The sequence below is a fragment of the Osmerus mordax genome, chromosome 27, assembly GCF_038355195.1.
Source record: "Osmerus mordax isolate fOsmMor3 chromosome 27, fOsmMor3.pri, whole genome shotgun sequence".
NCBI lineage: Eukaryota > Metazoa > Chordata > Actinopteri > Osmeriformes > Osmeridae > Osmerus > Osmerus mordax.
The window spans coordinates 858,216-884,213 of NC_090076.1; the positions used below are offsets into that span (position 1 = coordinate 858,216).

The 25,998-nt window shown below is 42.8% G+C and overlaps 1 protein-coding gene across 1 annotated transcript; it reads right to left on the minus strand.

Annotated features, from left to right (window-relative positions):
- zbtb37 (zinc finger and BTB domain containing 37) lies at positions 1–25,998 on the minus strand. The gene is made up of 4 exons (XM_067230680.1): positions 25,535–25,998; positions 22,848–23,871; positions 20,663–20,762; positions 1–1,835 (listed from the first exon to the last, which is right to left on the minus strand). Exons 2-4 carry the CDS (start codon positions 23,858–23,860, stop codon positions 1,317–1,319), a joined length of 1,632 nt encoding a protein of 543 aa, XP_067086781.1. The 5' UTR covers positions 23,861–23,871; positions 25,535–25,998; the 3' UTR covers positions 1–1,316.

The window sequence follows — 25,998 nt, forward strand, 5'->3', positions numbered from 1 at the left end:
ATATTTTGAAGACCCAACTAGCAAAAATGTCACTTATAAAACTAGTTAACAGTTAACCAGCACATACAAATTGGAGAAACAATTTGAGTGCATCATCCAATCTGTTTGGAGGAGAGCTGTATTGCGTAGTGACGAGGTAACAGATGTATTGTAGCTTATCTGAGGTTGAAGATAATCAAGTTTTCATGCGTTCTGGAATTTCAATATGCATTGAAAGGCATATGGCTTCATTTGAATTTTACACAGGGACAAGTCATTACATTTCTTTCCAATATATTAACTTTTCACTGCTATAGTCTTTACTTAACCTCTTTTACCTGAAAGTTATGTACAAATATTTTTCAAAGCCTGAATAAACAACCATTTGTATCTCCCAAGAAATGTCTTGATGGACAACATTTAAAGAAATTCAGAACTTTCTCCGACTTTTATCATCTAGCACATTTAGAATATACCTTCTTTGGGGTAAAAAACTAACAAACAAAAAAACAAAGGATAATCAACCATGCCATCTGTTTCTCAAGCTTAGAAATACCCACATTGTGATCCTAAAGTCACAATCTTTAACAGATAACTTGTTGTGGAGATATGTTTATTTTATTTTAAATATGTCAGGGTGAAAGAGGTTAAGAAGAATTAGAAGTTTTTTGTTGTCTTTTTTCAAAGTGAATGCTTTTTTCTGTTGCATTTAAGCCTATGTGGCACAATAAATATTGGCAAGTATGTGAAAGAAAGCCAGATAATCGATCACATTCCTAAATCGCTCAAGATTGTCTCAAGGCAAAAACAATTTATTTTTAGAAACTCAGTTATTCATACTCAAGTATTTTGGCAAAGTTAATTGAATTTGTCAAAATTCCGACAAGTAAACCACATTATCTTATGAATATCGATAGTAAAAAGTATAAAACTGTAACACAGAAAAATAGACAAGGCAAAATAGACAATAAATATCACTGTGTTCAGTGGTATATGAGGTTGTTGGAGTATGTGGCATTTCTTATGTTAGCTTTATCTGTTTTGTGAAGGTAGATGCGGTTTAAAGCGTAAATATAATTTATGCACTATGTAATGCAAAGTTTTCTATATTATTACAATGCAAACTACTGTTGCATTGCTCAAAACTTCTGTATGTTGTATAATTGAAAGGATTCTAAAAATGTAATTCCATACAGATTTGTAACCTATCACTTACATTTTCAACCTTTTCTGTCCAAGCTGCTTTAATAAAAACCTTTACAGTTGTCTTCGGTTTGAATAATTCAAAATCTTACCCTCTGTATCCCTCTAACCCTGTTGTCTATTTTTTCTCTCTGTCAATCAGGCCCTGTAGTGGAAACCGATGCTTGGATCCCTTCTCCAAAGGAGGTACCTTCACTGCTGCCTTCCTCAGGCTGCCCTTGGCTGGGTGAACCCTCCTCATTGTGAACCCCTCTGGAGGTGACAGAGACTGTGGTGGTCTCTGGGGAGGCACTGTGGGCTACCTCCTGAGGGGCACAGCCAGGATGGTTCTTGCGGAAGTGCTGGTTGAGGATAGCCTGAAAGGGGAAGCTCTTGCCACAGACGTGGCAATGAAAAGGCTTGTTGCCTGTGTGCTTGCGGATATGGTACTCAAGTTGATCCTTGCGTGTGTACTTCTTCCCGCAAATGCGACAGACAAATGGAGTAATGCCCATGTGTAGGCGCATGTGGCGGTCCAGACTGCCCTTTTGGTTGAACGACTTACAACAGTAAATGCAGGTGAGCCGTGGGTTGTAGCGGAACCAGCGGTCCCCGACCTGCTCGCGCAAGTATTCCTCATATCCGCCCATGTCAAATACTGCTTGGTCCTCCCCCTGGCAAAGAGGCAAAGAAACAACAGATATATGTTAAGGTGAAGACTTTTGCACTGTCATCTCTAAGGAAGCAATTACATGTCAACTACATTAGGGGAAGCAGAAAACTAAGCATCTAAACAAACAAAAATACAGTGAACCCACAAATGCTGCTAGGCTTCAGCTTAAACTTTTGACACAATGTTTTATATAGCCCTAGTTATTAGGGGTGCAAAACCGATCAATCTATGAGAAAACACAACCTAACACCCTTTGTCCTTCCCCTTTCCCGGAGAGTACCTGTCCAATGAACTGTCAGTATATCAATGACGAGTCACGTACTGGAAGGAACTGGAGAGAGGCAAATCATACGAAGCTAGGCAAGATAAGAATGTGTGGAGAATGGAGATGGCATTTGAAGGCTAAAGGTTAGCAAAAGGAAAAACAAAGATTGAATAATTTTTATGTTTGCTTTAAATAGCCTGAGTATCATTTGCTTTAGAAATAATGTTGATTTCATGTTATCAAATCTCTGGATGTAAGACAATGTTATTCATGCAGAGAAAATACAGAGAGAACACTGAAATGGTAATGTTTTTTTCTTCCCCCTAATGTGCTAACCAAACCGAATCGAAACTGAAACCGTGACCCATAAACCGCAATACAAACCAAACCGTGGGTTTGTTGAATTGTTGCACCCCTACTAGTCATATAAAGTTTGTCTTAACTGAATAAAAACATTTTTTTACTGGAATTTTGTTTTCATTGATTATTTGCATATGGACATTAAGCTAGAAGCTATATCAATATCTCTTTCAGACATCTGCATTCGCACTAGTTCTATTTTGCAACACAAAAGTTAGTTTTTGTGTTTGACAAAGTAAAACAATAACTATAATTCCAGGAATCTCTGTGTGTCTTGGTTTGATTGTCTCAACAACTGGGCACTGTATGGGCATGTGTATTCCTCAGGACCTAAGGAGTGCAGTGCCACGTGCGACAATGTTTGTATGAGCTGTTCGTGAACAATTATTTGACCCAAAAAATAACATAAGCACTTGATGCAAAAACGCTGCGGTTGAATGTGCCCCCTTCTCACTAATACGGCACATGAACCAATTGTCAATCAGTTTTTTATTCAGCAAATCACTTATTATAACCAACTATTATAATAGTATTATAAAGGGGAGGTACATTTACATTACATTTAGTCATTTAGCAGAAGCTCTTATCCAGAGCGACTTACAGTAAGTACAGGGACATTCTCCCCGAGGCAAGTAGGGTGAAGTGCCTTGCCCAAGGACACAATGTCATTTTGCACAGCCAGGAATCGAACCAACAACCTTCTGATTAATAGCCCGACTCCCTAACCGCTCAGCCATCTGGGCTGGGCGGAACCATGCCTGCACCAATCAAATTGTCAGGGCGGGCTTTATACGATGATGGACAGATGATGAACAGTAACGTAATCAACCAAGTCACCAAAGAGCGCTTGGGTTGAGAATGTGGCCTGGGTTAAAAAATGCTGATCGTGTTGATAAGTACTTGATAAGACACTATGTTTGTGTCACTAAATCAAATGTATTTTTGAAGGATGGTTCAAACCTAATAAGCTTTAAGGTGACATGCCTCTGAAGTACCATGCAAAGTTTCACCTTGATATGTCAAAATATGACTGAATTACAGCTGTTTGAACTTGGACCAAATCTGACAATGCTCGCCATTGGAGAAACAGCTTTTTAAATTATCCAGTTATTGAACTTTGTGTATTCCATGCCTGGGAATGGCTCAATTGGCTGAGATGTTGTGCTGGTAATCAAGGTTCAATACCAGTCAGAGGCATAGTTTTAAATTTTTTATTCTGACCAAACGGTTTCTAGTCTCCCGATAAATCCTCCGGTTGTAAAACATAGCAATGCGTGTTTATTTGAGCCCATCACAACACATCTGTTTAGCGAGACTGTGTAAACCACTGCAACACAAGCCAGGTTCACCACAGTAGCTAGCTACACATGGTAGTGTTAGATTCACAACTGAGTTAGCTCTAATGAAGTATATTGATTATTGAGGTGGACCCCTTGCCTGTTGCGCAAATTATTTCAGTGACCTAAGCTAGGACACACGGCCACTGATGCTAGGCATGATTTGAAATTCTCTTCCATGACTTATGTTGAGTTATGGCACCCCAAACAACCTAATCTAAGCACTATGAGTAATATATTCTTTACAGCAGCAACCAGGTCTAGCCTGACGTTGTCATACTCATAATTCTAGTCAGAATATGAGTCTGAAAACTCTCCGTTGGGCTGTGACTACGGGGCCTGTTTCAACCGAACTCGTAAAACAAATGCCTCTTCGCTCAATTGGATAGACCTACAACCAATCAGAGCAACGTAATATGTTGTTTGTTGAAAACGAATTCAACCCAAGGGCTCTTTCGTGACGTTGTTGATTACGTTACTGTTGATCATCTGTCCATCATCGTATAAAGCCCGCCCTGGCAATTTCATTGGTCCGTCCAGATCCTGGTTTTATGTAGTTGTTCCCAATACGAGACCCTCCAGACCCAACTTCCCGACCAAATTCTTTTGTGGGCGGGGAGAAGTTGGGCTGGCAGCCAGGCTAAACCAGGTCATCCCCATGTCTTGTTTTTTATAGGAAATTTACATATCTTGATTGTGGACAACTTTTTGTTCACCAATCTCAATGAACAGCCAAATACAGCAACAGCATTGACATTGTTTAACAATTACCACAGTCATTTTCTCACTTGTTGTATTTCTAAACTCGCAGAATGAAATCAAAACAACCACTAGCGCGATGGTTTCATTCCACCTTAAATTTAATGAATGGTCACATTTATAATCTTTGAAATAATTTGATCAGTCTTCAAAATATTATAATTATATATGCATTGAAAACATTTCAACAACAATGATATGGTATGCAATGCCATAGATTAATTCTACATTACATGTTTATAATATTTTGCCATTTTGCGGAGGAACCCGCATCGCTGCTTGCAGCTATATTTAGGTTCCTCCGGTAGGAGGGAACCTATTGTTATTGTTGGTATTCTTATTCTTATTCATATTATTTTTCTTCTCCTTGCGCCCCAATATCTCAAAAAGTCCCCATTTTGCGGAGGAACCCGCATCGCTGCTTGCAGCTATATTTATTATTATTATACATCTGCAATGGGAGTCTATGGCAGCCCCTAGAACCACATGGTCAGAAGTTGTGAAATTTGGCACACTCTTTGGGACCTGTCCCCTCATCACTTTCACCAAGTTTTATGTCTCCCATTCCAAACCTCTAGCGCCACCAATGGGTCAAAGTTGAAGGTGTGTTTACACACGTTACCTTTGAACCATATGCCGCATTTTCCAAAATGAGGTATCATTGGATTCCCTGGATCAAGACAAGTTCAACGCACTCTATGACGTCATACCCAGTCATATAGATTCTCCGCCATTTTGAATGTTAACGAAAAGCGTTTTTTCGCAACTCCTCCTACAATTCTTGACGAATCTTCTTCAAAATTGCCACAGATGATCTTCAGACCAAGCCTCACAAAAGTTATCCCCTGGAGATTTGATTTTCGCAACCGTTTGTTAGTTACAGCCAATCAAATTCAGCAACTGATCCGGAAAAAGGGAAGTGAGGTAATATCTTAGGGAATCTTTGATGCATTGACTCCAAACTTGGTGTATTGATTCATGACCCTGTTATTAAGGTGTCCGAAAAAGGTAGGATCATTTGAGCTCTAGGGGGCGCTGCAATAGGCAAAATTGTGTTTTGACCAATAACTGTTGATTTGTTTGTTGTATTTCAGTGATTCCTATGTCTCGTGATATCTTAGGAGATCCCATGTGTGACGCATGTTAATGCATGATACTAGACGAATTGATGAGGCCGCCATTTTGAATGAATGAATAAAAGTTTTTTTCCCTACTCCTACTCAATGTATCCAATATTCACCAGATTTGGCACAGATTATCTTCAGACCACAATCACCTTGACATGTCAAAATAGGACTGAATTACAGCTGTTTAAACTTGGGCCAAATCTGACCGCGCTGAAAATGGCTCACTGGGATAATACCGGCACCTTTGAAGTGCAAGGTCGTAGGTTCGAATCCAGCCAAAGTCTCAAGCATGTCATGATACTGGTTTATCTGTTTAGTGAAGCCAGGTATGCGACAGTAGCTGTTGAGCTGTATAATCATAATGGTCACGATAATGTTTCATTCTCAGGGGATATATACTCATAAAGAGTCATTGTGCTTTGCAGATATAGTGATGCTACATCTAGCATCGGATTTCTTGCATCATAACTTCTGAAGAGATTTGTCAAAAATCACAAGATTGGTCTCTTCTGATTCTACGTGGCATACTAAGTCGAAATATATCACACTGTCTCGTGTCCGCCATTTTGGGCGTAGGCCATTTGGAATTTTCATTGCTCCTATTTTCATGGACATGTAATCAAATCATTTTCAGACCACAATCACCTTGACATGTCAAAAAAGGACTGAATTACAGCTTTTTATACTTGGTTCAAATCTGACGCTTCCCACAGGAGAAACTGCTTACTTTTTTTTAAACAGTAACTGAACACAGCATTTCCCTGCAGTGAGAATAGCTCACTGGGATAAAACGGGTTCCTCTGAAGTGCAAGGTCATAGGTTCGAACCCAGCCACAGTCATGTCATGATACTGGTTTATCTGTTTAGTGAAGCCACAATATAAAAATAAAAAAATACAAATATTACAAAAAATACAAATGTACAAGATACAATTTTGTAATGCAGTGCAAAAAGCAATGTGTTTTAAGTAGGAAGTCATTAGAGTCAGTGTGGTCCCTTGGCCTTGTTGAAGAGGCCAACAGCGGAAGGGAAGAAACTGTTTTTGTGGCGTGAGGTATTGGTCCTGATGGACCGCAGCCTTCTGCCGGAGGGGAGTGACTGAAACAGGGAGTGGCCAGGGTGGGAGGAGTCGGCCACAATCTTCCTCGCTCACCTTAGGGTCCTCGAGGTGTGCAGGTCCTCGAGGGTAGGCAGATTGCAGCCAATCACCTTCTCAGCAGTGCGGATGATACGCTGCAGCCTGCACTTGTCCTTGGCAGTGGCAGCAGCGTACCAGACAGTGATGGAGGAGGTGAGGATGGACTCAATAATGGCTGAGTAGAAGTGCACCATCATTGTCTTTGGCAGGTTGAACTTCTTCAGCTGCCGAAGGAAGTACATCCTCTGTTGTGCTTTCTTGATGAGGGAGCTGATGTTCAGTTCCCACTTGAGGTCCTGGGAGAGGATAGTGCCCAGGAAGCGGAAAGACTCCACAGTGTTGACTGGGGAGTCACACAGGGTGATGGGGGTGAGTGGGGCTGTGTTCTTCCTGAAGTCCACAACCATCTCCACTGTCTTAAGAGCATTGAGCTCTAAGTTGTTCTGGCTGCACCAGGTCACCAGGTTGGCCGCTTCCCACATATAATCAGACTCGTCTCCACCAGAGATGAGCCCAATAAGGGTGGTGTCGTCCACAAACTTCAGGAGTTTGACGGACGGATGACTGGAGGTGCAACTGTTGGTGTACAGGGAGAAGAGCAGAGGAGAAAGGACGCAGCCCTGAGGTGATCCGGTGCTGATGGACCGGGAGTCAGAGACTTGTGTTCCCAGCTTAACGCACTGCTTCCTGTCAGACAGGAAGTCTGTGATCCACCTGCAGGTGGAATCAGGCACGTTCAGCTGGGAGAGCTTGTCCTGAAGCAGGGCGGGGATGATAGTATTGAAGGCAGAGCTGAAGTCCACAAACAGGATCCTGGCATAGGATGCTGGGGAGTCCAGGTGCTGTAGAGTGAAGTGGAGGGCCATGTTAACTGCATCGTCCACAGACCTGTTGGCTCTGTAGGCAAACTGCAGGGGGTCCAGTAGAGGGTCAGTGATGGATTTAAGGTGTGCCAGCACCAGGCGCTCGAAAGACTTCATTACCACAGAGGTCAGGGCGACGGGTCTGTAGTCATTATGTCCTGTTGGCCTTGGCTTTTTGGGCACAGGGATGATGGTGGAGGACTTGAGACAGGCTGGCACATGGCATGTCTCAAGGGAGGTGTTACAGATGTAGGTAAACACCGGAGACAGCTGGTCAGCGCAGTGCTTGAGGGTGGCTGGAGAGACAGAGTCCGGCCCAGCTGCTTTGCGGGGATTCTGCCTCTTGAAAAGTCTGTTAACTTCACCCTCCTGAATGGAGAGAGTCGGTACTGTAGAGGGGGGGAGGTGGGAGGCCTCCTGGGTGGGAAGGGGTAGTTCAGGACTGTCCAATTGTCTTTCAAATCTGCAGTAGAACTCATTCAGGTCGTTGGCCAGGCGGGAGTCGTTAGTGGAGTGGGGGGCTCAGGCAGATTACTGCCTCTCCAGACAGAAGCAGAGTCGTTTGCAGAGAATTGGTGTTTTAGTCTCTCTGAGTACAGTCGTTAAGCCTCCCTCACCGCCTTGCTAAACCTGTTCTTCAACTCCTTGAAACTGTCTTTGTCCCCACTCCTAAACGAGGCCTCTTTCTCTGACCTCAACCTTCTGAGTTTAGCTGTAAACCAGGGTTTGCCGTTGTTGTAGCTTACCCTGGTGCGTGTTGGTATACAGCAGTCCTCACAGAAGCTGATGTATGATGTCACAGCCTCTGTGAGCTCATCCAGACTATTGGTAGCAGTCGTGAACATGTCCCAGTCAGTGCAGTCCAAGCACGCCCGCAGATCCCTACTATTTATTGTGCTTTGTAGATATGTGTCCTCTAACCTCTAGGGGGGCGATCCCATGTCTGACACATGTTAACTTGTGATACCAGCCGAATTGATGCCGCCATTTTGAATGAATTAATAAAACGTTTTTGTCATACTCCTCCTACAAAATATATCAAATATTCACCAAATTTGGGACAGATTATCTTCAGACCACAATCACCTTGACATGTCAAAATATAACTGAATTACAGCTGTTTAAACTTGGGACAAATCTGACAACCGCTTGCCACAGGAAAAATTCCTTATATTTTTACGCAGTCACTGAAATCTGATTTCCAGCACTGAGAATAGCTCACTAGGATAAATTGGTGTCCTGGCTACGTCAACGTCAGAGGTTCAAATCCAGCCAAAGCTGACAAGCTTGTCATTTCTCTGTTTAGCGAGACTATAAGCCACTGCAAAGGAAGCCAGGTACGCCGCAGTCACTAGTTGTCGGAAGTTTCTTCTGGTTTATCTGACCTGCTTGGCCACCACATTGCTGCTTGCAGCTATATTTTTAGATGTGTTTTGAGAAGACTACAATAAAAAATATAGAGAGAGAGATATATAGAATTCCACCCGCCAAAGTGGCTAGTAAGACTGACTGCTTTACCCGCCACAGCCGAATTCTGCCCGCATTTGGCAGGTGCCAATGTCATGCCCTGATCACAGCCCAATGGAGCAGTATCAGACTCACATTCTGACTAGAATTATGAGTATGGCAATGTCAGGCTACCAAATCTATGAACCAACATCTTGAATCACTGACTGCATCACAGGCACAGGCAATTTTGTAATATAAATGCCACCCAGACTTCTATTAGATAATTGTGAGAAAATAGTTCATTGTAAGAGTTTATAGTCCCAAAATGTTTTAATGTGCAACCTATTTGTGCAATGTTTTCTGTACATTGCGGGGCAAAGGTTTGGAACATAGACTGAATGAACAACGCATCTCCGCTTCTTCCCACTGTACAAAAATGAAGCCAAAATATCCTGGATATGGGTGTTGCAATCTTGCGCTGGTGATGCTGGTCCTTTGTAGCCAGAGTCTGCGCAGTAGTGATCGGATGGTGGAGCCGCGGTATCGAGATCCCACCCATCACCCGACCCAATCGAGAGCACCTACCAGCCCCTTTTTACATAGTCAAATAACAAATCAAGATCAGATATATGAAGAAAAATTATCAGAAAAATGTGCACTTGAACAGAGATCAGCGTGATAAGAACTACCTAAAATGACAGAAACCATCTTTGAAAAAACAGGCTCATGTCCCATCAGATAACATGGAGGGGGCAAGATTTATGACCTATACTGCAGCTGGCCACCAGGGAGCGATCGAGATGTTTTGGCTTCACTTTTCAGAGCTGTTATTCTGTCAATTATTTTTACAGTCATCATGAATCATATACAGATCTTTCTAGGAAAGACGGGCCCATTTCCAGCAGCCATCACTCTTATCCTTGAATAATCATACTAAATAGCTAATTTGGTACTAGAAAATGTATTACAGCAGGACGGGCTACCTATATGTCTACCTACCTACCTGCGCGCACTCTGCCCAATGCACAGAGTGTGTGTTACTGTAGTTTTGTGGGAGTCGCTTTGAAGGGAGGGGGTGGGATATTTTGGTTTGAATCATGTCAAACAGAAACTAAAACAGCTAGCTTCGCAAAACTTGCCTAACCCAGCTTTAAGTTAGAAAAAAAGTATTTTTTAATCAAATCAAGTTTTGATTTGATTGATGTTTTGGTTTAATTGCGCATTCAGCAATTCTTTCCCCTGCCTTTCAAGGCTGTAAATCACCTGCAATATCAGCAGATGTTGCAAAGGTTTCCTTGCACAAGTCTGTCATTCAGACAAAGGTTTTATAACCTAAATAAGATATGTCTAGCAAAATATGCTATAGTTTATAGTCTATAATTATGTGCAAAATTATGACAAAAATGTAAGTGAATTATATGAAGTGCTTTAGCTTCACATTGGTGTTTGTGTGTTGACTGGTAAGCGCAATTCTTGTCATGACATAGCAGGAACAACAATTGTAATTGTAAAACGCTAATATGTTTTGTAAAGCGGATAAACATAACAAATAAATGCATTTTGCATATTCACACATGAGCGAATGGAATCATATTATATGACTTTGATAATTTGCAACTATTTAGCAAATGGTAGTCTAAACCATTTATGAATATGATAAGGTAGGCCTAATAAAAGGAGATGACAGTATTGGCGGGGGCTGTTAGGATCATTGGATTCACAATAGTGTAATTTAAAATAATTAGAGACACGGACAAACTACCGGGCTCTGTGACTCCTCGAGTCGGCCGGACACTGTGTCATTACTACCTCCTTCACAATCAAAGTCCCCCTATTCTAATTCCTGCCTAACATTATGCCAACTCAATAAAATAACTGACAATAGCATTTCTGAAATATAGCTGCAAGCAGCGATGCATGTTCCTCCTCAAAATGGCAAACTATTATAAAAATTTACATTGTAGAAGGTCAAGAGTTGGACAACAAGAGAGCAAAATTAATTTATGCTTGGCAACAACTGTCTGAATGGAGATTCGATCTCAAGTGGCCTGTAGTATAAATGTGCCAAATTAGAACATTTCTGATCAGGGACCTTTTGAGATGTTGGGGCACAAGGAGAAGATAAATAAGAATAAGAATACCATCAACCGGAGAATAAATGAAGAACATTACATGTTTTGCCAAAGGCACATTCATTTTCCGACCATGCCTTTCCTACTAGTACCATCTAGTGACCATTATGTGTCAATAACAACATCCCTGTCTCTAAATGACCCCTGAATACCCAGGGTCATTTCACCCATAACCGCACTTCTAGTAGGTAAAACAGTCTTGACATTTCAAGTGTTAAATTAAACTTAACATTGTCTGTGTCAGAGTTACCACAGTATGCAATAGATGTTTTGTCTTAAGGTCAATTTTAGGTAAAAAAATTGCTAACAAAAATAAACTGTCTCTCGAAACTTGTCAATCATTGTTTTGAGGAACGAAAGCTCTACAATGCTTGAAATGGTCAAAAAACGTAAGATTTCATACAAAGGTGTACAGGTCTTCAAATACAAAGGCCAGCTGGCTGTAACAAGGACAGGATGAAATGTGGACGGTCCAGATTTAAAACCCCAATTCCAAAAAGGTTTGGACACTGTGTACAATAAAAACAAAATGCAATGATTTTCAAAACTCATAAACACCTCTCTAAATTTTGGGACAGGGGCAATAATAGTCTGGAAACAGTAAGTGTTACGGGAAAAAAAAGCTGGAGGAACATTTTGCAACTAACTAGGTTAATTGAAAACATGTCATTAACATGATAAAAAAAAAGTATCTTAGATCGGGTGAGTCTCTCAGATGTGTAAAGATGGGCAGAGGTTTACCAATCTCCAAAAAACTGCATCTACAAATTGTGGAACAATTTCAGAATAATGTTCTCGTCGTCGTCATCTGCCGCTTGTCCGGGGGTCGGGTCACGGGGGCAGCAACCTAAGCAGGGAGGCCCAGACTTCCCTCTCCCCGGCCACTTCCACCAGCTCTTCCTGGGGGACCCCGAGGCATTCCCAGGCCAGCCGAGAGACAGTCCCTCCAGCGTGTCCTGGGTCTTCCCCGGGGCCTCTTCCCAGTGGGAGGTGCCCAGAACACCTCACCAGGGAGGCGTCCAGGAGGCATCCTGATCAGATGCCCGAGCCAACTCAACTGGCTCCTCTCGACGCGGAGGAGCAGCGGTTCTACTCTGAGCCCCTCCCGGATGACCGAGCTTCTCACCCTATCTCTAAGGGAGAGCCCGGACACCCTGCGGAGAAAACTCATTTTGTCCGCTTGTATCCGCAATCTCGTTCTTTCGGTCACTACCCACAGTTCGTGACCATAGGTGAGGGTAAGAACGTAGATCGACTGGTAAATAGAGAGCTTCGCCTTTTGACTCAGCTCCTTCTTCACCACGACGGACCGATGCAGAGCCCGCATCACTGCGGACGCCGCACCGATCCGCCTGTCGATCTCGCGCTCCATTCTTCCCTCACTCGTGAGCAAGACCCCGAGATACTTGAACTCCTCCGCTTGGGTCAAAATCTCCTCCCCGACCCGGAGATTGCACTCCACCCTTTTCCGGTCAATAACCATGGCCTCAGATTTAGAGGTGCTTATTCCCATCCCAGCCGCTTCGCATTCGGTTGCGAACCACTCCAGTGAGAGCTGAAGGTCACGGCTCGATGAAGCCATCACATGACACCATAACAACAAAGTGAAAAAAGTATTAATTAATATTTTTTATAGATGAGCAAAAATTAAGAAATAAAATATAACATACATAACTATTCATAGCCTTTGCTCAATACTTTGTTGAAGCTCCTTTGGCAGCAATTACAGCCTCAAGTCTTTTTGAGCCTCAATTCTTCTTTCCAGGACCTCTCACGCTCCATCAGGTTGGATGGGGGCGTTGGTGCACAGCCATTTTCTGATCTCTTCAGAGATAGGGTTCAAGTCCAGGCTCTAGCTGGACCACTCAAGGACATTCACAGAGTTTTCCTGAAGCCACTTCCATTGTTATCTTGGCTGTGTGCTTAGGGTCATTGTCCTGTTGGAAGATAAACCTTCGCCCCAGTCTGAGGTCCAGTGCACTCTGGAGCAGGTTTTCATGAAGGATGTCTCTACATTGCTGCATTCATCTTTCCCTCAATCTTGACTAGTCTCCCAGTTCCTGCCGCTGAAAAACATCCCCACAGCATGATGCTGCCACCACCAATGCGTCACTGTAGGATGGTATTGGCCAGGTGATGAGCGGTGCCTAGTTTCCTCCAGACATGACGCTTGGCATTCAGGCCAAGAGTTCAATCTTTGTTTCATCAGACCAGATCATTTAGTTTCTCATGGTCTGAGAGTCCTTCGGGTGCCTTTTGGCAAACTCCAGGTGGGCTGTCATGTGCCTTTTACTGAGGAGTGGCTTCCGTCTGGCCACTCTACCATACAGGCCTGATTGGTGGAGTGCTGCAGAGATGGTTGTCTTTCTGATAGGTTCTTCTCTTCATAGAGCAAGGCTGGAGCTCTGTCAGAGTGACCATCGAGTTCTTGGTCACCTCCCTGACCAAGGCCCTTCTCCCCCAATTGCTCAGTTCTGCCATTTGCAGATTGGGACCTTCCATGCTGAAGACATTTTTCTGTACCCTTCCCCAGATCTGTGCCTCGATCTGTGCCTGTCTCGGAGGTCTACAGATAATTCCTTGGACTTCATAGCTTGGTGTGTGCTCATGCACTGTCAACTGTGGGACCTTATATAGACAGGTGTGTGCCTTTCCAAATCATGTCCAATCAACTGAATTTACCACAGGTGGACTCCAATCAAGTTGTAGAAACATCTCAATGATGATCAGTGGAAATAGGATGCACCTGAGCTCAATTTTGAGTGCGGTGGCAAAGGTTGTGAATACGTTGGTACATGATCGTTTTTTAATTAATTAATTAATTCCTTAAAAAAAAGGTTTTCATGTTATCATTATGGGTAATTGTGTGTATAATTATGAGGATTTTCTTTTTTCCCATTTAATCCATTTGTTTAATCCATAATTTGTTTTATTTAATCAATTTAGGAAAAAGTGAAGCGCTGTGAATACTTTCCAGATGCAATGTATACAGACTGTTATTAAAAGAAAAGGAGTGTGGAGCATGCTAATCCGGATTCCTTGGTTATTGTACAAGGCGACTTTAACAAAGGCAATCTCACCCAAGAACTCCCCAAATATAGACAATTCATTAAATGCCCAACCAGAGAAGGGAACACTTTGGATCACTGCTACTCTACAATCAGTAAAGCCTACCATACGGTCCCCAAGCAGCACTGGGACACTCCATGGTCCACCAGGTGGACCACGCCATGTTCCACCTGATTCCTGCATATAGGCAGAAGCTAAAGCGCTGTAAGTGCTGTGAGGACATCGAAACTGTGGACCAGCGAGGCTAAGGAGGATCTGCGGGCGTGCTTGGACTGTACTGACATGACTGATACAGTTAGGTCCATAAGTATTTGGACATTGACACAATTTTCATCATTTTGGCTCTGTATACCACCACAATGGATTTGAAATGAAACAATCAAGATGTGCTTTAAGTGCAGACTTTCAGCTTTAATTTCAGGGTATTTACATCCAAATCAGGTGAACGGTGTAGGAATTACAACACATTTGATATGTGGCCCCCCCCTTTTTAAGGGACCAAAAGTAATTGAACAATTGGCTGCTCAGCTGTTCCATGGCCAGGTGTATGTTATTCCCTCATAAAGGGAGTTCGTTATTTCATTGACAAGGAGCAGATAAAAGGTCTAGAGTTCATTTCAAGTATGGTATTTGTGTTTGGAATCTGTTGCTGTCAACTCTCAATATGAAGTCCAAAGAGCTGTCACCATCAGTGAAGCAAGCCTGAAAAATCAAAACAAACCTATCAGAGAGATAGCAAAAACATTAGATGTGGCCAAATCAACTGTTTGGTACATTCTTAAAAAGAAAGAACGCACTGGTGAGCTCAGCAACACCAAAAGACCCGGAAGACCACAGAAAACAACTGTGGTGGATGACAGAAGAATTCTTTCCCTGGTGAAGAAAAACCCCTTCACAACAGTTGGCCAGATCAAGAACACTCTCCAGGAGGTAGGCGTATCTGTGTCAAAGTCAACAATTAAGAGAAGACTTCACCAGAGTAAATACAGAGGGTTCACCACAAGATGTAAACCATTGGTGAGTCTCAAAAACAGGAAGACCAGATTAGAGTTTGCCAAAAAACATCTAAAATCAGCTTCTGTAAGGACTGCTGCATACCAACACGCACCAGGGTGAGCTTCAACAACGACAAACCCTGGTTTACAGCTAAACTCAGAAGGCTGAGACTGGACAAAGAGGCCGCGTTTAGGAGTGGGGACAGAGACAGATTCAAGGAGTCAAAGTACAGGTTTAGCAAGGCGGTGAGAGAGGCTAAACGACTGTACTCAGAGAGACAGAGCCCAGAGCCCCCCACTCTACTAACGACTCTCGCCTGGCCGACGACGTGAACGAGTTCTACTGTAGATTTGACAATTTGACTGTCCTGAACTATCCCTTCCCTCCCCCCCCCCTATCAACACAATGAGACTCTCCATTCAGGAGGGTGAAGTTAACAGACTTTTCAGGAGGCAGAACCCATGCAAAGCAGCTGGGCCAGACGCTGTCTCCTCTGACACCCTCAAGCACTGCACTGACCAGCTGTCTCCGGTGTTCACCACCATCTTCAACACCTCCCTGGAGACATGCCATGTGCCAGCCTGTCTCAAGTCTTCCACCATCATCCCTGTGCCCAAAAAGCCAAGGCCAACAGGACATAATGACTACAGACCCGTCACCCTGACCTCTGTAGTTATGAAGTCTTTCGAGCGACCTCAAATCTATCACAGACCCTCTACTGGACCCCTGCAGTTTGCCTACAGAGCCAACAGGTCTGTGGACGACGCAGTTAACATGGCCCTCCACTTCACCCTACAGCACCTGGACTCCCAAGCATCCTACGCCAGGATCCTGTTTGTGGACTTCAGCTCTGCCTTCAACACCATCATCCCCGCCCTGCTTCAGGACAAGCTCTCCCAGCTGAATGTGCCCGATTCCACCTGCAGGTGGATCACAGACTTCCTGTCTGACAGGAAGCAGTGCGTTAAGCTGGGAACACAAGTCTCTGACTCCCGGTCCATCATCACTGGATCTCCTCAGGGCTGCGTCCTTTCTCCTCTGCTCTTCTCCCTGTACACCAACAGCTGCACCTCCAGTCATCCGTCTGTCAAACTCCACACTACCCTCATTGGGCTCATCTCTGGTGGGGACGAGTCTGATTACAGGTGGGAAGCTTATATCAGCGAGGAAGATTGTGGCCGACTCCTCCCACCCTGGACACTCTGTTTCAGCCTCTCCCCTCCGGCAGAAGGCTGCGGCCCAAAACTTCACGCCACAAGAACAGTTTCTTTCCATCTGCCACTGGCCTCTTCAACAAGGACACGGGTTCACACAGACTTAAACCACAGACTTTAAACCATTGCCATTATTGCACCCATGTCATTTTGCACTAAGCACCCTATTTGTATTTTTTTATATTGTACATTATAGCTATTTTATACTTTATATTTATTTTATTCAACATACCTGTCCCCTTAGTTTTAGTTAGTATTCCTTGTCTGTGCAAAATGTCATGGCGATTAAAACGCTTTCTGATTCTGAATCTGCATTGACTTCAATAAAAACTTAGCAGCTGGTAGGCCGAACCCCTGCAAAAAAATACAAAAAAGCGCATTGATTTGCTCAGCCCCTTCTTGCCCTGCTCACATTATCCCTCTCTCTCTCAGACCCCTCTGTGAATAGCCCCCTCTCTCCGTGCACGCTCTGAATCAATGCGCAGGACGAACAGCTTTTTCCCTCAGCCGGAGAATCAATCCGGAGTTAATGAACGGTAAGGCCCAATCCCAGCATCCACCCTCACAGCCTCACGGACTTTGAGGCGCGTTCTCACTAAGTCTGTGAGGGCTTGGGGCTGTCCCACAGTCAAATCGTCAAGTGCGCGAAGGCTCTTTTGCAGACATTTGGAGCCGTTTATGCACCCGTTTTGTTAGTCCGCATGTTTGCAGACTTTAGCTAAGGGAATTATCCACAAATTACAGTGTTGTGACGTGAAACACGAGTATTATTAGGCTTATTGGGTTCACGGATAGTGTATTGAACTGGATGAAATCATATATCACAGGAAGGAAGTTTTATGTTAGTTTAGGTGACCATAGGTCCAAGAAACATGAGAACTGCTACGGGGTTGCTCAAGGAAGCTGCTTAGGTCCATTACTTTTTTCTCTTTATATGTTACCACTCGGCGACATAATCAGAGAACATAACATAGATTTCCATAGCTATGCGGATGACACACAACTATATATATCCACTGAACCCAACGATGCAACGGCCATCAATTCCATTACCAACTGCCTGTTGGCAATAAACAAATGGATGAATGATAACTTTCTTAAATTGAATGAAGACAAAACCGAAGTCCTACTATGTGGCCCCAAATCCAAAAGAGTACTAAGAATCTAGGAGGCTTAACCCCCTGTCTTAAACCAGAGGTGACGAGTCTCGGTGTAATCCTGGACTCAGATTTGAATTTCAACTCTCACATTAATAAAGTGACCAAAACAGCTTTCTTTCACCTGAGGAATATAGCAAAGGTACGACCATTCATAAACCAAAATGATGCAAAGAAGTTCATTCATGCTTTTATATCCAGCCGGCTGGACTACTGTAACGCACTTTTCACTGGTCTTCCCAAGAAAACCACTGAAAGACTACAGCTCATTCAAAATTCTGCAGCTAGATTATTAACCAAAACTAAAAGGAGAGAACACATTAGTCCTGTCCTAGCTACTTTACACTGGCTCCCTGTTACCTTCAGAATTGACTTTAAGGTCCTTTTCCTCACATACAAAGCTCTACAAGGACCTAGCTACATTGCTAACTCCTTTATAAACTACACACCAGCTAGAACACTGCAATCATCAAATGCAGGCCTATTAGAGGTCACCAGAAGCAGTCATAAGAAGATTGGTGATTCGGCCTTTGTCAATTACGCCCCAAAACTATGGAACAAATTACCCATAAATATTAGGGAAGCAAATACGCTAGACATTTTTAAAAGACAGCTTAAAACCTACCTTTTTACCGAAGCATTTAAATAATTTGATCTCAGAAGGGTTTTACTACTTTTATTTGTTATATTATTGTTTAATATATAATTTTCTATTTTAATTATTACTTTTATCACTTGTATTATTGTTTTTATTGATTTTATGTAAAGCACCTTGAGCTACAATTGTTGTATGAAATGGGCTATATAAATAAAGTCCTACTTACTATTACCAGGGGAAGCCCGGAAGCAAGAAAAAAATCCAGGAAAAACCCGCCTCATTAAACAAGAAGAACGGTAAACAAACAAGCATGCATGGAAGGAGCAACCAACCCTGACGTAAACAGTTACAAATAAAAGTTAACATGTAAGTTTAAACACAAAGCTCACTGGACTGTCTGTAGGTTGTCCTTTGATAATCAATTCCAAATATGCTTTCATCAGATTTGATCTAACAACATCACTATTTTGCCGATAATGCAGCAAAGTCCCATTCCAATTTATAGCATTTTGAGCCCTTGCAGTCTCTTGCATTCAATCACTTAGTTGCATTCAATCACCTAGTTTTGGCTAAGCCCCTAATGTTTACAACGTCTGGCTCCGCCCCTGCTTACCACCACAAATAGAATCTAATTCCGTGGGAAACACTGCAATTACTGCCATTTTTAGACCAACAAAGCAGACAGCAAACATTGTCGGTTAATACTGTTTTTATCTGTTAAAATCTTGACGTTAATTAACCGATTAATCATTAACATCCCTACCTTGGCCAAACAAAGATGTATTGAATGCTTTACTTATGTCTGTCCATCAGCAGCACCCAACTCATGGTATCTCATTAGCTGCTCCTCCTCCAAGAAGATACAAACACTGTCTCTATGTGAATTCAGTGAACTCTGAATTCACATAGATTACTTAGCTATGGAATACTAATACTTTATAGCTCATTACTGCTACCAAGATTTGTGGTTGGTAGGGATCGCTTTCCTTCTTGCTGATTTCCTTAGAGTTCAATCGGAAATGTCAGCAGAAACAAGAACTTATGTGATCCATACCTACAGCAAACACCAATCATAGGTGTATGATGCAGATTCGCTACTTCAGACACTTGATGACTTACTGTCATTCAGCCAACAAAGTATTACATATTGTCCCAGAGTTACTTGCTGATATTCTGTGAAGAAAGAAAATAAATGGTTTTCTAATAAGGTCTCTGGTTTGCCATTATATAATAATATTTAAAATCAGTCATCAGCACAACATAGCGCATAATGTGGCCAAAAATCTTTTGGAAAATGATAGCTACATGACATTTGGAATTTAGGTGATGAAATGATGAAAAGGTTATGTAAGCGCTGTGACCAGTAGCGGAGATAGCGTGGGTGCGGCCGCCCCAGGGCCTCGTGCCAGTCAGGGGGCCCACAAACGCCGCCGATCTTGCGTCACGTTACGAGAAAGGGGCCTCGCTTAGTGACACAATGCAGATAATTAGCTGAAAGAAGCTAACTACGGCTTCTGATCTCGCGCTACCACATTACGTTAATCCAGCTCTTTTTATCAAACGTAAGTTACGTAACAGTCACTTAACTCATGGCTATGGTAAACCAGCACAACAATAACAATTGCCAGGCAACAAAACGCTACATTCAGTGCCGAACGAAGTTTCAGCCGTCTACGTCTCATTAAGACATAGCCTACTTGCGTTCGTGCATGGATGATGCCAGACTGTCAAATCTCACCTTCCTGTGTGTGGAGCGGGACATACCTATTGACAAGGACAAAGTGGTTGGCAAATTTTCCACCATGAAGGAGGAGGATGAAGATTTAATAAGGGATATGTGTATAGTTTTGCTAGATTTATTTGTTCTGGAGGATCGTTAAGCAGACAACAAAATTGTAAGAAATACTGTGGCACTGATTGAGCGCACTTGGCCTGTTCAGCACCATCGCTGTCAATCAGCTGTTGCTGTCCGTGGTGTTGAAAATATTTTATTTGACTCGCAAACTGTTTTCTTTGTTCGTCAATACAAACTTGTCAACAAATGTGGCTTTTCTTTGTGTCTTATTTGACATATAGGCTTACTTGGCTGAACGAGTGACACATTATAACATATGCATTCATCAGATATTTTACCGTTTTTTTTAAGGTTTTAATTTTAAAATGACTTGGTAGCAGAGGGCCCCATGATGAAGCTCCGCCCCCACTGCACTGAAAGTCTAGCTCCGCCCCTGGCTGTGACATAGGCCTACTGACTCAGCCACACAGGCAGTAGATAAATAGATCAATAGTGTACCAAATCATTACCTTCACATTAAAGTAAATTCCAAACATCTGAAAGTATTTCAAAAAGAAGATGGTGGCTACCTGTAAGGTGGAGTGGTGCTGGTCGTCCACTCGGCTGGGAGACTCACTCTTGGCTCTCTGTCTGTCTGCCATGACCACCACACTACCAGTAGGGCTAAACCTGGTAGGGAACGATATCCTTAAACTACTACATTGAGTATGTTTACATGCACACTAATATTCCAGTATTATTCCGCATATGACAATATTTTGAATTTGATACGGTCATGTAAACAGCATATTCAGTTAGGATATTATGAATTAGCTAAGTAATTTTCCGAATGTAGCATTTTCTGACTAAGACATTTGGGATATGCCAATATTATTCGGGTTTTATGAGCATTTTTTGGACATGTACCGTATTTTTCGGAAAACAAGCCGCATTTTCTATAACCCGCACCCCACCAGAATGGGAGCTTTGTGTTTGTAAATCGTATTTTAACCCGCACTGAAATATATGCCGCACTTGATAAGGGAAGAATGATACCAAGCAATGCACGAGTAGGCTATAGGCGATTTTACAGCATGCCGTAACACTTCGGTTGTGGATAGTATGTCCATGTGTGGCAAAATCCATTGTTATCAAAATTATTTTAGATGTAGCCTAGTATAAGTTTCTTGCAAATCCTGAGGATAGCCTACCGAAGTTGAATTAGCCAATGTCGTTAGCGATGCTAGCTAACGTTGGTTTGCTAGCTGTATATAACATTTCACTGGGTCTTGCGGCTGTTCGATTTACTGAAATTATTATGAAATGTTATGTTCTACTAGCCATTTGCCTACTTTAGCAAGTCACTGTATTTCGAAGCCCTGATATTGTAACTGAGACGAAACAGTAAATAATTCCTCTTCAATACCTCTGAATAAGCCCTTGTTCCAGTGTAGAGCATTAAATTAGCTGCACGGTCTGTAAAGATCTGGGGAAGCCACTCTTTTTGTTCTAAAACCGGGCTATACGCCGCTTCGAAATATAAGCCGTTTCAAAATATAAGCCGTACAACCACAACAAAACTGTAAAATCGGGGTACAAGCCGCGGTTTTATTCCGAAAAATACGGTATACAGTGTGTTCGGACAATGCGTCTCAACTGTGGGGTTTACAGTAGTTTGCAACACACTGCAAACTCTGTGCGTTGTACACAAACCAAGTAGTTAATCGGAGTATGCAAGGCTGCATGTAAACATGAACATTCTTTTTTATTAGCCATGTTAACAAATGAGGAGGAATATTGTCTGTTTTTGGAATAAGGGCAAAAAATAACAGAATATTTTGTGCATGTAAGTTTACGTAGTCATTGTTTTATCCACACATTATATGCTGGTTTGACAAAAACGGCAGAAGTGAGCAAAGCATAGAAATTCCTCTTGTCCAACAAGGGTAGATCAGATTACATTAAATTGTACCCATCTTAAACACAAATACTGCATATCTGTTCAATCATCATTCAAGACAGTACATTTATTATGCCAAACCTGGGTTACTTTAACTTTTTCAAACAAAGAAGTAAGTCAGACTCAGGCCGAATCCCAATACTCTGTCTTACCCCTACCCCTTACCTCTAGCCCTTAGTTTTGCGCGTTCCCGTGAGAGTAAGTGGTGTCCCAATACTCTTTTTGAGCTAGGGGTAGGGCTAAGACGAAGGGGTATACACCCCTTAAAACCAAGTAAGCTCGGGAGCTTACTTGAAACCTAGGGGTATGTGAATACTGCACTACTTGCAACAATGGTGGACCGATCATCCAGTGAGTCCCATAAATGTTATATTTACGGCATAAATAATTGATTAAAAAATTATGACAGTCTTGTTTTGTGCTCTACACAGTCCTGTACATATGTATTTGCAACCATGTTCTTGATTGAATCGTTTTTTTTAAATCGCTAGTTTGCTGCGCTAACGTTACATTGCTGATTTGCACAACGGTCCCGCATTTCTCTGATTAGTCTTGAATGGACTCTGCATGTCTACAGTTTTAAACTCCATTAGCAGCAAATTTCAAACTAATTTAGTTTGATATCAGTGCATAACACTACTTGCTTTGGAGACATTTCATAGGTCTATTTAGCCCTTACCCCTCAGTTTTGAGACATAAGGGCTAGGGGTAAACTAAGGGCTAGGGGTAAGGGGTAGGGGTAAGACAGTGTATTGGGATTCAGCCTCAGTCTGGATTGTGCATGTAGTGCCTGCTGCTTTAATATTGTCACCAACCTTTCCGTCTCACTGAAGCTACTTGAAGGCAGAGAGCTCTTGGCAGCTATGGCTCTGGAGACAAACCCCTCTTGTACCATAGAACTGCATCTTGAAGTATCAATTAGAGCTGGTCCCTCCTCTGCCCCACTGCCTTCTTCCTGTGGTTCAGACCCCATCCACTCCTCCATCCTCTCTGTCTTTATCCTTCGCCCATCCACCACTCCCACCCGGACATGCATTCCCTCCCCCTCCTCTCCACTGCCCCCCCTCTCTGACTCTATCCCTGTTTCCACGTACCACTGTCCTGCCCGGTTAATGCGTAGTATAGGCTCCTTTCCCAGCCTGCTGGTTACTGCCTCAACTGCCAGCCCCTCAGGACCCAGCCCACTATGCTCTACCATCTGGGGGCTCATGGACTCCCCTGCTGGGCTCCCAACCTCAGATATATCGATTCCGACTTCAGAGCTACCACTGCGCTGGCCAAGGACCCTAGGGTTGGTGTGGTTTGGTCTCAGGGAGATGGAGTCCCTTGACATACCCCCATCGAGTCCTCCTCCTTTCACAGACAACAGGGTCTTACTTGAACCCTTGTGGCACTGTGCCACCGCTTCAACACCAAGCTCTTCTTCTACATCTGAGAGGCTGATCTTCAGGTGTATGCCTTCCAGGATCTGTGTACAGTGGTCAATGATGTGCTGCATCTGGAGAAAGCTGGCAGCTGTCAGGTAGCTGATAATGTCTGCAAGCTGTAGGCACAGCCTCCCAGTGTAGCAGAAGGAGAGTAACTGTTCGAACACAGTAGGGTTGCGGATGACTGACAGGGAGACAGTGCTCATCTGACTGAGTGACATGTGGTCTCTGAAGTAAGGTGAACTCGCAGCCAGAACAACTTTGTGAGCTCGGAAGTTCTGGCCTTGCACGTTAACCACAATATCACATAGGCGTCCCTGCATACGCAACTGGTTGAGATGGGATAAAACCGAATTGCTGAAATCAGGGATGTCCAGTTGAATACTGCCTGCTCGATCCATTCTCTTGGTTCCTGAAAGATAGGAGAAAGAAGGGGAAAATAAATGTTGTACTACAAACGTTATACTTAAAATATTTTGCGCCTAACTGGAAACTGTGTGAGTGAACAAAAAGGCAGATGTAATTGGTTGTTTTGGACTGACCTTGGGTCTTGTGACCGTTTTGCAATATAAACTCCTCCAAAAAAGTTCTGAAACGTTATTTCGGTCGATTATTCCTCGCCTTCACTAATACCAATTGGTATTGTATTTTATATAGTTGGAAAGCCTGATTAGTCACCTTTACAACGAGGTACAACTTTTAAGGATCATGCATTCGTGGAATGAGCAACACAGCTAACCGTGTGGGTAGCGGCCCAAAAAATTTGCAAAAATCCCCAGCAATATTCTTCTGTTGGTATTCACTCTCGTTTTGAGTTGCTTGGTGGATTGGATGATTGCACTCTCCCACAGTAATAAAATAAAAAAACACATATTGGCCATTTTTACACTTTATTCATTTTACACTGTCAGGGACCTCAGTAGCGTGTGGAAGATCCATACGCAGCCACAACAGCTTGGCACCTCCTCCTCATGCTGGTCACCATCCTGGTAACACACTGCTGTGGGATGGCATCCCATTACTCAACCAGGATTTGTCACAAGTCAGCCAACATGTTTGCGTTGGTCACTCTGGCACGTACAGCACGCCCAAGCTGATCCCACTTGAAGCTCAAAACGAGAGTGAATACCAACAGAAGAATATTGCAGGGGATTTTGGCACATTTCTTTGGGCCGCTACCCACACGGTTAGCTGTGTTGCTCATTCCACGAATGCACAATCCTTAAAAGTTGTACCTTGTTGTAAAGGTGACTAATCAGGCTTTCCAACTATATAAAATACAATACCAATTGGTATTAGTGAAGGGGAGGAATAATCGACCGAAATAACGTTTCAGAACTTTTTTTGAGGAGTTTAGCGTGGAACATAAGTGACAAATCTTTTTCTTTATTTTTTTCATTTTTAAGACTAGGGTATGCTGTCGTTTATCAGATGGATGACACACTGGTTTCAAATTAAAGGGGGGGAAAGGAGCACAGATGGAGGGCAGAACCTTTCTCATTGCTCAACTGGCTAGCGTTTCAATAGGAACAGTGACTATAGTGACATCAGTGAAACCGGTTTATGACCGTAATGCTTTTGCAGTATGGTAAGGAAAAACAGAAGAGCAACTCTTCCTCTCTCATATTGAGATTGGTCTAAAACCCATAGGCAATGTTACAGGGATAGCCTATGGGGGAAAAAACATGATATGGTCAGATGAGACATTCCTCACCTAGGCCTAGATGCTTGACCCTGAGGGGTCCTGTTAGGTTGTGGAAGGAAATTTCCAGGCATGTTTTGGGTTCACTTGTCCCCTTAAGAGAAGGGGGGGTTGCCTACTAGATATTACTGTGAGGTTATTCTAAGTTATCATAACTTTAATTTCTCATCCATGATTAAAATGTTCACCCCACAACTCTAGTCATAGGCTAGATAAAACAGAATTTGTAACCTTTCCTTAAAGGTTGAACAAACTGATCAGAACCGTATTATAGACTACAAACCAATAACCACAATATACAAAATTGATTATATACTTTGAACTAAATCTAACCAACTGTGCTTACTTAAGAGTTCAAAACTTTTCTCCTTACCTTAGTGGAATGCAGTTGCGATACACTAGACAAGCACTGAAACTGAGTCAGCTAGTTTAGCTAGCCTATCAATGTCAGTAACCATAACCATGGCAATCATAGTATACATTCCATAGTAAATAGAAAGCGATTTATTGTGTTAACAGATGCTATCCGCTCCGCGATGGCACTCAAATTCTGCAGCCGAAACGTGGTTCTCCTCTCGGTCACTGCAACGTACTGCAGTACGGTGATGAGATGAAGCCTAGTTGAATAGACCCCGGCGTTGCTTGCGACAGGGAGGTGGCTAGTTCAACATGGCATGCAATTGAAAGCATGGAGAATGAGATCATAGCGTAGTCTACAGCTTCTAATTCATGGCGAGTCGTCAGTAAATAGCTGCGATGCTGTTACATTTGTGGTGTCGGTGTGTATGTTAACTTATTTCCAATGTTTGTAATCGGTGAATTCCATCTCCGCTTTCA

Excerpts from the sequence above, each read along its gene's own strand:
- zbtb37 (XM_067230680.1), bottom strand. The coding sequence starts at position 23,860 with ATGGATCGAGCAGGCAGTATTCAACTGGACATCCCTGATTTCAGCAAT. Across the intron at positions 20,763-22,847 it reads AGCTTCAGTGAGACGGAAAG|GTTTAGCCCTACTGGTAGTG; the intron begins GTTGGTGACAAT and ends GTTCCCTACCAG. Across the intron at positions 1,836-20,662 it reads AGCACCACTCCACCTTACAG|GGGGAGGACCAAGCAGTATT; the intron begins GTAGCCACCATC and ends CCTCTTTGCCAG.